This window comes from Pyrgilauda ruficollis, unplaced genomic scaffold, assembly GCF_017590135.1.
Source record: "Pyrgilauda ruficollis isolate IOZ18807 unplaced genomic scaffold, ASM1759013v1 scaffold106, whole genome shotgun sequence".
NCBI lineage: Eukaryota > Metazoa > Chordata > Aves > Passeriformes > Passeridae > Pyrgilauda > Pyrgilauda ruficollis.
Genome location: NW_024508766.1, coordinates 836129 through 849568, shown reverse-complemented (window position 1 = coordinate 849568; position 13440 = coordinate 836129). Strand labels below are relative to the sequence as shown.

Sequence of the window (13440 nt, the reverse complement as noted above, 5' to 3'; positions counted from 1 at the left end):
ACGAAGAAAGCTTTGCATTTCTCCATTAGAGGCAGTAACCTCTGTTCTAATATATTAGTGCAGCTGTCAAAGTCAGCCCGACCGAAATACTGTGCTGTTTCTGCTCAGGTACTGACAGTCTTCTTATCAGTGCTGGGTTTGCCCATTACTGGCTTTACTGGGCAGCTGAAGTGGGAAAACTTTCATCATGTAATGTGTGTTCTGAGCTACAGGAATTTTGAGTCCTTAGTGACTTTTTTGCAGGAAAGGAAGGAGTGGTGTGTAATGGGAGCAGGTCCAGTGGCAGAGGTATCTGTGAATAGTGTAGCTCAGATATTACACTGGTAATTCCTTCCCTTACTGGCAGCATAGTGCTGGCTGCTAGCATAGCTCCTCTGTAGGGGTCTTCTTGTCTCATAACCTAAGGAAAACTCTCAGTAAATGGATACGCAGTAATTAAGTCTGCCTGCATATGAACTGTTTCTCTTAACTATTTTTTTTACAAAACAAACAATATGGGCATGTAAACTTTTCTTCTTTGTTAATTTAGCCATAAATTCAATCTTATAATCAGTGAAAGAGCCTTTTATAACTTCAATTTTTGGGGATTGTCAGGATGCTTGACTTTGCCCAAAGGTAAAAGTGGGAATCCCTGTGATAAAAAATACTCACATCTTACATTTAAGAGGCTTAATTTTCAACAGAAACAGGTAATGAATATCTTCTTATCTTTCACAAGAAAAATGCCTTAATTTTGTTTCATGCAAATTGTAACTCCACATGCTTCTTTTCCATGGTATTAGACCATTTTCCCGTGTTGTACAACGCTACCTGCATAACATCTACTACTTTGAGAAGTTAGGTGAGTTGATTAGCAAACCACACCACCTTTGAAGAAATTGAAGATTATATTTTTCCTCCTGAGTGAATTTAAGTTTGAGGCACTTTCTTTAAGCCTTTTCATGTCCAGGGAAAGTACTTTCTTAAGCATTGAGAACACCACTGTTCCTCAGTTTTACTCACCAGATTTTCCTGTTTGGTTCAAAAGTAGTGAAGTATGGTCCACTAAGGCTTTGTACTAATAAAAGATTTCCAGGAAATCATGTTTTTGTGGACAAATACTTATCATGGTCTCAGTAGGATAAAAACTTGTTTCGAAGTTTATGGAGTAGTATTTCGTTAATATTTCATCTTATAGGTAATCAAAGGAAGGATTTTGTTTGGAGTTTGAAAAATACAGGAGGGCATGGGAGGGCTGTTTGTATGGGATTTGACCTGCAAGCCTCCAGAAGTGTTTTAATGCGACATCCTTATACTCCTACACCTAATGTGAATTCAGGGATTCTTTAAGTTGACTTACAGCATCACTGGTCATCCCTTTACTAGCTACCTCATCCATTTCAATCTTTGTTATTTCCTTCTCCCTGCAGTATTAAATTTGTGAGACCACCATGCTCTTTGTCCTTTGGTTTCTGTTCTGGTACCTGGACTCTTCTGGACTTGGAAATACCGTGAGAAGCAAGAATTTACTGGATAAAGTATTACATGTTTTGCATTTGGTACACTTAAATGGCAGATTTGGAATTCCAGCCACTTATGACTGGTCTCTGCTTTCCATATGTTGCTTGGATTGTCTGATGTAACTGTGCAAAATTTCTTCCTCCTGGTTCTTGGAGAAGTGTGAGCTGTGTATAGTACTCATGCTTGAAAACAGTGTCTTCCTCTTGAAAAGTGTGTGCAGAAAGCATATGTATGAAGGAAACTGATTTGTAATTTAATTGATCATATCACATGCTTTCCTGCCTTTGCTTGGGATCATAATAAATATTTTCCTCCATAATTGTACTAGCTGAGTTAAAATTACTCCAAGTTCTGCATCCCAGTGTCTGCTTAAAAAATATAACTGTGTTTATGTTAAAGGCAAAGTTATGAAGAATGAATGCAGATGATAATTGCTATAGGCATTTCCAGGAAGTTTCTAAATAATTGTAAGATCCATAACTCTGAAACTTTCTTGAAAGTATTTGTTTCAGTGATGCATAGAGTCTTTGGCACCAAAAGTCCATTCGAGTGCTTGTAGTCCAAATAAACATCCAGCTTTATGATGTCCCTAGTGGCTGGACTAATTTGTGCTGTTCTGTGAGTGCAGTGCTATAATTCTGTGCTTTAGCTGTTCCCACAACGTCTTGGAAGTCAGCAGTCAAGATCAGGTTTCCTGACAAACAGTTTGGTGTCTTTACATGTATGTCCAGTGATTCATTGTCTTGGGATGTTTGTAAATGGTGAGGTCTCGACATGCTTTTGGGGCAGATGGGAAATGCTATCTTTCTACTAAAGAAAACACAGAATTATGTATACTTGGGGGATTCCTTTTACATGACTGTAAGAGGTCAAAGAACTTCATTTATCTGCTTGGAATAGTCAATTTTATTGAAATTCGGAGAGGAGTATAGTTTTCATGAGTCTTACAGACTTGGTTTTAGTGAAAAATTAAAATTTATTAACAGAAACAGAACCTTTGTCTTGCAATATTTCCTAGTTCCTTTTGCTGGATGCAGAAATATTTCAGACTCAAAATGGCTCAAATTTGGGTTCAACAATCTCTGCTGAAACCCACAGTCATCTAGATAAAACTCACCTAAACAGGCACGGTTATAGAAGCAGCTCTGCAAGGGCTGACAGTAAAAGCTGCAAGCAAGAGACACAAGTTTCAGGGCAGTAATAGGAGCCCGTGTTCTGCAGGGTTGGGTATGGCTGCTGAGGAAGGTCAGAAGCACACAATGCCCGGTGAAGTCTGCAAGTGCACATTGATCAAGCTGCGTTGTTCTTTGAGCATATTGCCTGTTGTGGTCCCTGCATGCCATCTCCTTTCAGTGCAGATTAAAGGCCTGGGTCTTATTTACTCTCCAGTAGAGTGCATGGCTGAGCTGGTCCACACAACAGCTTCTTAGTTTCTCTTTGAGCTTGAACACAGAAGAATAAAGATTCATGACTCCCCACCCCCTGCCCAAGTAAGCTGACCTCTTGGAGGCATCTCTTCACCTAGTGGTGTGAGGATAATGCCGGGCTATGTACAGAAAGAGAAGAGCAGGCTTTCTGATAGGACAGAGCCCAGGGCCTTTCTTTTGGGGAGCATTCAAGTGTGTTAGGCTAAAATAGAAAACAGGTGAAAGAGGCCTGCACCCTGTCACATGACTTACCATCTAAGTTTCTGCAGCAATAGATGCTTCATCTTAAACCTTGGGGAGTGACTCTTTCTTGTGTTTCTTACAGTTTTTTGGGTTTTTTTACCAATCTGATCTCTCATACACCACTGAGGGTTTTTTGTGGTGGTCCCCAGTAGTGACTCAAAAGTTCTGACTCTAGAGAGGCTCCTGATGGGGTCCTGTACCTCAAACCCTCACCTTCTGCCACTTTTTAAATTTTGCATCTCATTCAGTTGAACCTGTAGATCCTCTGGGCCACAAACAAGCTCTGTCTCAGGAAGAGCAAATGGCCCACCTTTTGGATAGTGAATATTGCATCACACAACCCTTTATGTTCCTAGACTGAGTGGCTCCTGATTGATCATGTGTTGTGAACAATCTAATATCCCATGGCTTTTTGTATTTGTATGCATCTCTTTTACACATATTTATTCAATTGGTCTGTTCTGTTTTGCACAATATTAGCCCATCACTTTTCTCTCACATGCAGACATTGTTGCCTTGGCAACAAAGAGCAAAGGCACTCAGTGAAAGTATGTACAGATAACTGTGATAAAAAATATATTCTTATCACTGCATTAAATTAAATTAAAAATAAAGAGCCCAGCTGTAGAAAATCACTCAAGCAGGCTGACTGATTGAAATGGGATTCATTCATGTGCTACAGTGATTTCCTACATTCCACTCTAAATCACTGCTCTGTGCAAGGATGACTGAAGATTGATGGAGCAGTAGTATGTTTAATGGTGTGGCATGAGCAACTATTCAGTAGCTCACTCACACATGAAATCCATGTAACTGTCAGCTCTTAAACTGGCTCGAGGAAAATTATTTTAAGACAATACATTGCTTTACAGATTGCTTGTCTTTATGTCTTGTCCCTTTCCTCCTGAAAGATTTGGATTAGGAAATATGAGTTCAGAGACTTGGCACTGCTTTTCACTTCTGAAGATGAGATTTGGCTCATGCATCATTGCCTGCATGAGATGAATGCCTCATCTGAACTTGGAATATACACTGCCCCTATCCTTGTCAGTTGAGAGGCATTTCTCTACAAGTCCAAGTTGTCCTACCTCCCTGTCATTTGAAAGGAATGGATCACCCTTTGGAAGCACCCCTTCCTCTGCTGTGTGGAGACAGGGAAGGAGGAATGAATCCCCCTCCCCTTCCCTTTGCACATACCTCTCCTCTGTGTTCAAGGTGAGAGATGGAAACTAGGTCTGGCATCTTATATACCTAGTGTTTGTTTTACATTAGCTAATTTTACTCAATTACAATGTTTCATTACAGTCATTCTTGTTCCCTGGTCTTTTTTGCTGACATGATGGAATTCTTGCTTAGGTGGACCTGGAGCTGAGCCACTGGGAAACAACAGATACCATCAGTATTAGGTTAGGTCACCATAATGGTACATAAGCTTTGCTCCTTCTGAAGACAAAATTTAATCTGAGGAGGTGAGGTGAAATCCTCACCTGTGAAAAAACTCTGTGAGAAAATATGGTACCCAGTGGGTGTGCATTGCAGTGTTCAGTTAAAAGGTTTCATTTGAGCTAGATTGGTTTATGCTCTTAGGCTCTGGGGGAAAGTCCATCTTGTGTTCAAATGGTGCCATCCAGCTATTGCCTTAAGCTGGTACATCATAAGCAGTTTGCCGTTGTGGTGTGAGAAACTGGAATTTTGGCACTCCAATTCATTCAACCCCTTTTGGAATGAAAAGTCATGAATCCCTTATGTTTAGTCTCCTGATATTCTCAGCACTGTCAGAATTCTGTTTATAGCTTCTTGCTTTCCCTGACTACTGGAATAATTCTGCTGGTTCTATTGCCATGTATTTATGAACAGTATTAACAGAAAACAGTTCTTCTGGAGTTACTTTGCTGTAACTTTGCTATCAGTTTTAGCACTGTGTACATCTACAGAAGCAAGGAATCACTCCAGTGAGTAATTTGCTGAAGGCTAGTTTTAATTTATGTAGGCTGTTAAATGAAGAAATGTTTTATGAAAGCTGGATCTATGAGGAAGTATGCAAGGCCTTTGTTCTCTCTTTGTTCTCTCTTTCTTCTGCTTCTCAGCAGCCTGGTCTGATGACAGGTTAGAGTGATGGTGGAAGATATTCTGCGAGCAGAGCATAGAGTCAGGAAAGCTCCTGCAGTCTTTGAGTAGTCATTTATTCACTATGATGCCAAAATACAATCTTACCAGCCACAACAGCTGCCTGAGAATGGAGTAGAGATGTAAATCACAGAATTAGGGCAGAACTGTCTAAGTCCTTCTAAAACTAAGTCCTTTCATCAGCATGGCTGAGGTCAAGCTTCTGGCCCCAGTGGCATATAATGAAGAAGGCGATCGGTTTGATGATCTAAGTCATTGGGTTTCAGAGTGGAGAGTCTTAAAATGTAGCCAGATTCTGACCTTTGCATCACCACCAGTGGTAGACTCACTGCTGCTCTTGAACAGGGGTGTCCAAACTTCATCTCTTATTCCCTCAAGTAATCCACAATGGCCTGATCATCACAGAGCCAGTTAGGTTGAAAAAGACATCTAAGATGATAAAGTCCAGCCTTTGACTAATCACCACCATGCCAACTATACCATGGCTCTAAGTGACACATGCAGTCTTTCTTTAAACACTTCCAGGGATGGTGACTCCACCACCTCCCTGGGCAGCCCATTATGCAACAACCTGTGGGACCAGAGTAATTGCAATCACATCTGCATTTTAGAAAGGCAGACTGTAGTAATTGGAGTGACCTTGGGAAAGTTCAGCAATCACTCATTAGAGATCCCGTGTTTCTGGTGCATGTTGATGGAGAGTGATAAAGCCTTGCCTGCCTTGAGTGTGGCACATCTCCTGTGATGAGGAAGGACTTTGTTGTTCTTCTCCCTCTTTCCATGTGGTTGGTGAGTTCTGATGTCATTTTTCTTTTAACTGCAGGTCACTTCATGGGCAACAACACAGTGATTGATGTTTTAAGGAGAGAAGGGTACGAGGTAGAACACACTCCAGCTGGACAAGCCATCAACAAGTAATGCATGCTTTTACCTAGCTGAGCAGCCATTGGCGGGGGTGGGTTTGTAAACAATTATGAAATAGGAATGGTAGATGGAATTACAGCTAAGAGGCAGCTAGGCTTTTTCTCTCCTTCCCAGCAGTTTGCTTTTCTCTTCTATGAGCTAGTTTGGAAAGAGGATTTTATTTGGTTTTGTTTTGGTTTGTTGTTGTTTTGGGGTTTTTTTTTTTTTTGTTTCATTTTTTTTTTTTTTGGCTTTTAGTGTTGGGGTTGGGGCTCTTTGGTTTGTTGTTGGTTTTGTGGTGGGTTTTTTTGTGGGTTTGGGGTTTTTTCGGTTTTTTTTTTTTTTTTTTTTGGTTTGTTGGGGTTTTTTGTATTGTTTTTTTGTTTTTTGTTGTTCTTATTGTTGTTAATAAAATTTCCACCCTTGTGCATTTTTAAATGTTAAACGAACAGCCACAGAATATGCATGCTTGCTTCATCAGATCTGGATGCTGTCTTGTATTACACAGGCTCCCAGGTTTCTCTTTCCTCTCTTTTATATGTTTGACAGCCCTGCCTTTTAAAATTCCCTTCTTTTATACTGCTATTTTTTATTCTTCCTGTTTACTCTCTTCCAGCCTGGAATCTCATTGCCCAGAGTCTTTGCAAGCTGTCTCTATGACTGATTGCTCTCATGTCCCCTGTTTTCTTCTGCGTTTTTAAGCTAGGGTACTTGTTGTTCTGGTTCATCCTGCAGCTGTCCTTTGGGATATACCCTTCCTTCTTCTTTTTATCTCTCTCTGGATGCTTTTATCCACCTCCATGGTTTCAGTAACTAGAGAATGCCAGATAATCTCCTCCTCCACTCTCTACCAAGAATTACTTGTGCTTTGACTCACCTCTTCCTGGAATTATTGCCACCAGCTTAGGTCTGCAATCTTTGCTTTCCCCTTCTTCAAACTCTTACCAAAGATGTAGCTGTCAGATATACTCACTCTTCACTCCTAAAAAACCACAAAGGAGAAAACTGGAAATTGGTCTCAATTATGGTACTGTTTCCCTTTTATCTTCTGTGCTGGGCATAGTGTCCCTTTTTACATCTCTGTCCCTCCTCCCCCACATTTCTGATGTGGGACTCTCAGGCAGGACTACTGCCTTTTGATAGGATTTGTGCAGAGGGCACAGTTGAGTCTTGGTCTGTGCCAAGGGCTCTACAGGTGTGGTGCAAATTAGTAACAGCTGTTTTTCTCATACTCTGATTGCTTCATCTTTCTCTTTATACCACCTTAGCTGTTGTCTGAAAACATGATACTGAAATTCTGGCAGGTCATGTTTCTGAAATGATTCTTGATACGGACACACATCATTAACTCTACATGCACTGAAAAAAATTGATTCAAGACTTAGCCCATAATTATATGAATGCCAGCCCCTAACCCTCTTTCTGCCAGTGGGCACATGGTCTGACAACAAGAAGCATCTGTGCTTAAGCACAAACTTAATGATTCTGTGACACTGGGAGTTGTGCTAGAAAATCCAGTGTATCAGTGTTTACAAGCATGATAAAAACTAACAAACAAAAAAAAACCTCAAACCCAAAACAGCCTGCACTGATATTTTCATGCTGTCTTTTCATTCTTAGCTTAGGTTTTTCCTAGAAACAGCTTCAGCAGCTTCTTAAAGCTTAAAGAAAGATAACTTATATAGCTTATATACTTCAGAATAAACAAGATCTGATACTGCACTGTAAAGATGTAAGGGCAGACAACTGAATAAAGAAGGGATAGATTTTCACCTATCAGGAAAGTGGGTATCAAGGTTACTTGGAGTAGCTGGGCACTCAGTTCCATAACCACATCATGGGAGTTCATTGTGCAACCTCTTGTGCCTTTGAAAGCCCTCAGTTTGGCATCAGTTGCATCTTAAACCTCTTATTAGGACTATTAGACAGAACTTCTTCCCTGGAGTCTTAATATTAAACCTGAGCAACAAGATGGCACTTTGCTGTTAGCATTTCTGTATAACTTGGAAACAGATTTAAAAATATTAAACGCATTTTAAGAAAAATGTGGGTTCAAAGGAAAAGAGCATTTAAGGTGAGGGAAAGGACCTGTGGCAAGAGATCATCAGACTCCTAGGGCTTGGAAGGAAGATTTCACTTGATTGTTATCCTGGGCTTGTTCTAGGAGCAAATAGAGAGCAGCCTCTGACAGTAAACCCAGCGTTGATCATGTGAACGTAGAGCTGTATCCAGCTACTGTGGCATGTAGTGCTGCACGCAGTCCAGTCGGTACCTGTGAACTATTTCACTGTTCATGATTGAGACGGGATAAAAAGGCAAGTGGCTGAACTGAGACAGAGAGTTTAAATGACTGCTCTGGTGTCAGACACAGTAGGGATATTAATTGAGAGGTTCTAAAATACAAGGAGGAGGAAGGCTGCAGCCATCTCCTTTCCCTCCTACATGACATTTCCCTGTAGCAGCACAGTCTGCTGCTTCCTGTACTCTGGCTAAACAAAAAGTTCCTTGTGAGATATGTTGTAGATTTCTGTGTGTAGGAACCAATAAGGATGCAGGATAGTCATGCTCTTTTTCCTGTAGCAGGCAGGGCTGCATGAGGGGTGCTTTCCATCTGCAGAGCAAATGGGGTGGATGCCTCTAGTTGGAGACAGAAAGGTTCCTCCTCCCTGGTGTCTCCCAGGCAGGGAAGGCAAAAGAGGTGCTCCAAGCCGGCAGTATTGCAAAGGATCGTTTATAAATAGTACCACAAGTTCAGTCAAGCTCCTGTTGACTCACTTTGGTCTTTAACTGTTGTTCCTGATTTTAGAATGTAGTTACATTTTGTAAAATATTCAACACAATCGCAGCCATAATTAAGGTGCTTGCTGACTGTCCCTTAGCTGCTGTGATGGGAAATTGGCCTGGGGGGAAGAAGGATGGGCTTTTGAATCTGTGTGCCTTTTCCAGTGGTCTCTAAAATAATTGCCTGCAGGAGGCATTGCAAAGGAGGTTTGGTATATGGAAGTGTCTGAGGCTGCATCTAAGAGAACAAATGTCTGACCATGCAGGATGCAGGTCGTCTTCTACCTGTAGCAGTGCTGAGCTCCAGCATGGTGGGGCCATGGGTTCAGAAGGGAAGGCTGTAGGCAGCATCATACTCTAATCTACAGGGGCAGGAGGCTGCCCACTCTGTGACTTAGTTAAGGAACGAAAACAGTGAAGAGAATGGTGGAAAAGGGAATCATGGGCAAAAGACCTTGAAACAGAATACATCAGATTGCTGGAGAGAGCTAATGAGAGATGATCACTCTGCAAGGTGGAGTAAAGAGTGGATGATGTGAAGCAGCTGATGAGGAGAGCTAAAGGGTGATGACAGTTCAGGGGCGATAAAGTGTGACAATGTGTGACACCACAATGATTTTGAATGAGATTGATTACCAAGGTCCTTTCTGCAGCAGACTCTCTCATATAAACTTCAACATGTGATCACTCTGATTTTCCTTGCAGCGAATAAGACAAATTATCTTTGTTTTACATCTACTCTCTATGTTCTAGTCCCCAGCTTCATTTCCCCTTCTCCAGGAACTACACTCTATTTGCTATCCAATAAGTGTGCATACAGTGATGGGCTAGCTTGAAATCTGCACCTATGCTGAAATATTTCTCCTTCCAGACCACCTCCTTTTCATGTCATTGGAGGCTGAAAAAGGAACACAGCTCTGGGGAAGTTTCATTTATTAAAGGCAGATTTCTGCTCAGTGGTCTGTGGTTTTGTTACTTTCCTGAATTTCAGCCCAAGCCAGTCTGCACTTTCATTACAGAAGACTGTTGCATTTCTTCTCTTTATGAAGTAGCCATAAAGATCAGTTAGATATTCCTGCTAGGTTCTGTGTATACACAGAGTGGTTTGAGTTTGTGGTTTTGTCCAAGATGCTCATAAACAAGTAACAAGGGAAAATTGTTCCAAACAATGAGAAATGTGGGCCAGCAAAGCCATGAGTGAATAGGACACTGCAGACTGCCTGTCTTATAGATGAGATGTTGCTCGCTCTAAAAATAAAGAAACAGCTTCAGTAATCAGGGTGAAGCTGATTGTTGTTTTTTTTTAATTTATCATCTTTGTAGGAAGCTGAGTAGTCATAGCCCTGAGAGCGTTTTCTGGGAGCTCAGCTTGGGGTTTCCAAGATTTGTCTTGTAAGACAGTCTGTACATGCCCATAGTCTCAGTGACGTATCTCTCTGGAGCTCTTTGAAATTCCTAATAATGCTACCAGCCTAATATAGGATCTGGGCAGCTGGAAGGCTAAGGCCTGACTCCCACTCCCTTGTTACTTGCTATATAAATGTGTGCAAAGCTCAGCTCTGTTTATGAGAGAGATGCAATTTCTCAGTTTCTTCCCCTTCATATAGACCTCCATATTTGTCCATAAAACCCACTAAGACCACCATTTCATGCTCCTTGGTGTGCTTTACCTGAGTGGCAAAACAGCATTACACCCTTTTGCATTCAACCCTAGAAGCCAATGCCACAGTGGTGGTGAGCTCTGGTCTCTAATGAGTCAGGCACATTCTCTGACGTGATGTTTTGTAAAGGCTGTGAATCCACTGCTTTGTGCTATCTGCCTGCATCAAGAAGAAAATGAGAAGAGGGTGAACTTGGTGGTGCCAAAACTAATCTGCTTTCGGTTGATGCAGACTGGATGGCCCAAAGGATTCCTTAATCATAGAATCATAGACTGTTAAGGGATTAGAAAGGACTTCAAAGATCATCTATTCCTATTCCCCCTGCCATGGGCAGGGGCACCTCCCACTAGACAGCTTCCTCAAGGTCTTATGCAACCTGGGTTTGAACATGCCAGGGTTGGGGCACCACAACCTCCCTGGGCAACACCTTCCAGTATTTCACCACCCTCATAGTAACGAATTTCTTCTCAATACCTGGCCTAAATGCATTCCTTCAGTTTGTGTCTGTTACTCCTGTCACTACAATTCCTGACAAAGAGTCCCTCTCCAGCTTCCCAGTTGGACCCTTCAGACACTGGGAAGTTGCAATGAGGTCTCTACTCAACCTTCTGTTCTCCAGGATGAACAGATCCAGCTTCCTCAGTCTGTCTTGACAGGGGAGGTGCTCCAGCCCTCTTACCAGTGTTGTGACTTCCTCTGGACTTGCTCCATGTCCTTATGCTGAGGACCCCACAGCTGGATGCCGGGTGAGAGTGGGCTCTCACCAGAGCAGAAGAGAGGGGCAGAATCCCCTTCCTCGCCCTGCTGCCCATGCTGCTCTGGATTCAGCCCAGGATCCCATTGCCTTTCTGGGCTGTGGGTGCTCATGGCTGGGTCATGTTAAGGTTTTCATCAACCATCACCCAAAATTCCTTCTCCTCAGGGCTGCTGCTGTAAGTTCTCCACTCAGCCTCTAGCTGTGTCTGGGATTGCCACAACCCAGGTACAGGACCCTGCACTTTCCCGTGTTGAGCTCCATGGAGTTTGCACAACCCACCTCTTTATCCTCTCCAGGCTCTCTGGGTGATATCACTTCCCTCCAGCGTGTTAGCTGCTCCGCAGAGCTTGGTGTTGGTGCCAAACTTGCGGAGGGTGCCCTTGATCCCACTGTACATGCCACTGACAAAGATCTTGAACAACCGTGACCCCGGAGGGAGACCACTCGTCACTGCTTTTCATGTGGACAAGGAGCTGTTGACCACAATTGTTTGTGTGTGGCCTTCCAGCCAGTTCTTTATCCACGAGGCAATCCATCCATCAAATCTATGTCTGTCCAGTTTGGAGACAAGGATATCATGTGGGACAGTGTCAAACACTTTGCCTAAGTCCAGGCAGGTGATGGCAGCTGCTCTGCCACATCCATCAATGCTGCAGCCCTATCACAGAAGGTAATCAAATTTAACAGGCATTGTTTGCCCTTGGTAAAGTCATGTTTGTTTTAGTTTTCAGGACAATCTGCTCCATGATCTTGCCTCACGCAAAAGGTGAGACTTTTGCTTTCTTCTTTTTAAAAATGAGGGTTACATTTCCCTTTTTCCAGGTGTTGGGAATTTTACCTGAGTGCCACAAGTTTTCAAAAATTATTAATAGTGGCTTAGCAATTTATCTGCCAGCTTCCTTAGAACCCACAGATGAAGCTCATCAGGTCCCGTGCACTTGTGCACATTCAGGCTCTTTAGATGGTCTCAAACTTGATTCTCTCCTGCATTGTGCTTAGGGCCTTCATACTCCCATTTGCCGTTCCTGACTTGGCAGCTTGGCTGGAACACTTGCCATTGAACATTGAGATATAGAGGTCATTGAGAACCTCAGCCTTCTCTGGATCCAGCAGTCAACCAGGTTACTGCTTGCCAGGTTATTGCTAAGCCTTTCCCTTCAGGGGCAGTAATTTTCAAGATGTGTTTCTGTAGCCATGGTCGTAGTCTGTGGGCTAGCTTGTTTCTTACTTTCTACACCAGTGAGGTGCTGATCCAGACCTGGTTTCATCAGCTGGTGTGCTTTAGTTGTTTTGTTTGCCCCATCCCTTTGTTCCGCAAGTTAGTTTGCTCTGGGCAGGAATGTTGAAAGGAATAATCTGGTCTGTGTTCTGCAGCACATCAGTCTAGAGAAGTGTGGTTTGACTCTGACTTAGAAGTTATTCTGGTTTTGTCTCTTTCTAGATATGCAAGCTTATTACCAAGAGCTACTCCACCCTTATCCAGACTGCATTCTTTCCTCTGACAGACTGCCTCTTTTTCAAAGATCTCTTTTTGCTGAAGAGCACTATTTTGATGATAAAATCAATATTGACTTAAGAAAGAGGGAGCAGGAATACACGGCAGAGAAATGAGCATCCAGGGAGAAACTTCTATTTTATATGTATGTGCCTTGATACAGGATTTTGCCTCAAAACCCTTTTAAATGTTAACTGTGTTCTCTCTTTCTTCCAGCCGAAAATCTCCCAAAACCTTGTTAGCCTTTTCATCATCACACAGTCCCTATGTCATGTCCCATGAGCTCCCAGTGCACCCCCAGAAGGAGGAGGAAGAGGAAGAGGAAGAGGAAGAGTTCCTGCCTCACCTGCTATTCCCTGACAGCATTGATGTGCTCATGAAAGTAGACAGGAAGTACAAAAAGAAGAAGAAAAAGCAGCAGAAGAAGCAAAAACTGCGACAATTTAATGACCTCTGGGTTCGCCTTGAAGAAAGGTAGCTAATGGCTGGGTAGGGGGAGGATGGCTTGTCAAACTGGACTTTAACTTAGATGGTTTAATACAGACC

At 42.4% G+C, this 13440-nt stretch overlaps 1 protein-coding gene across 3 annotated transcripts in view; it reads left to right on the top strand.

The window, feature by feature from the left end:
- The window catches only part of TRABD2A (TraB domain containing 2A), an 83799-nt gene that overhangs the window by 66067 nt on the left and 4292 nt on the right, over positions 1-13440 (top strand). For all 3 annotated transcript variants that reach the window (XM_041471472.1, XM_041471454.1, XM_041471463.1), the window contains 2 exons: positions 6121-6211; positions 13111-13368. In XM_041471472.1, the coding sequence (XP_041327406.1) occupies positions 6121-6211; positions 13111-13368 (349 nt within the window). The remainder of the gene's footprint in view (positions 1-6120; positions 6212-13110; positions 13369-13440) is intronic.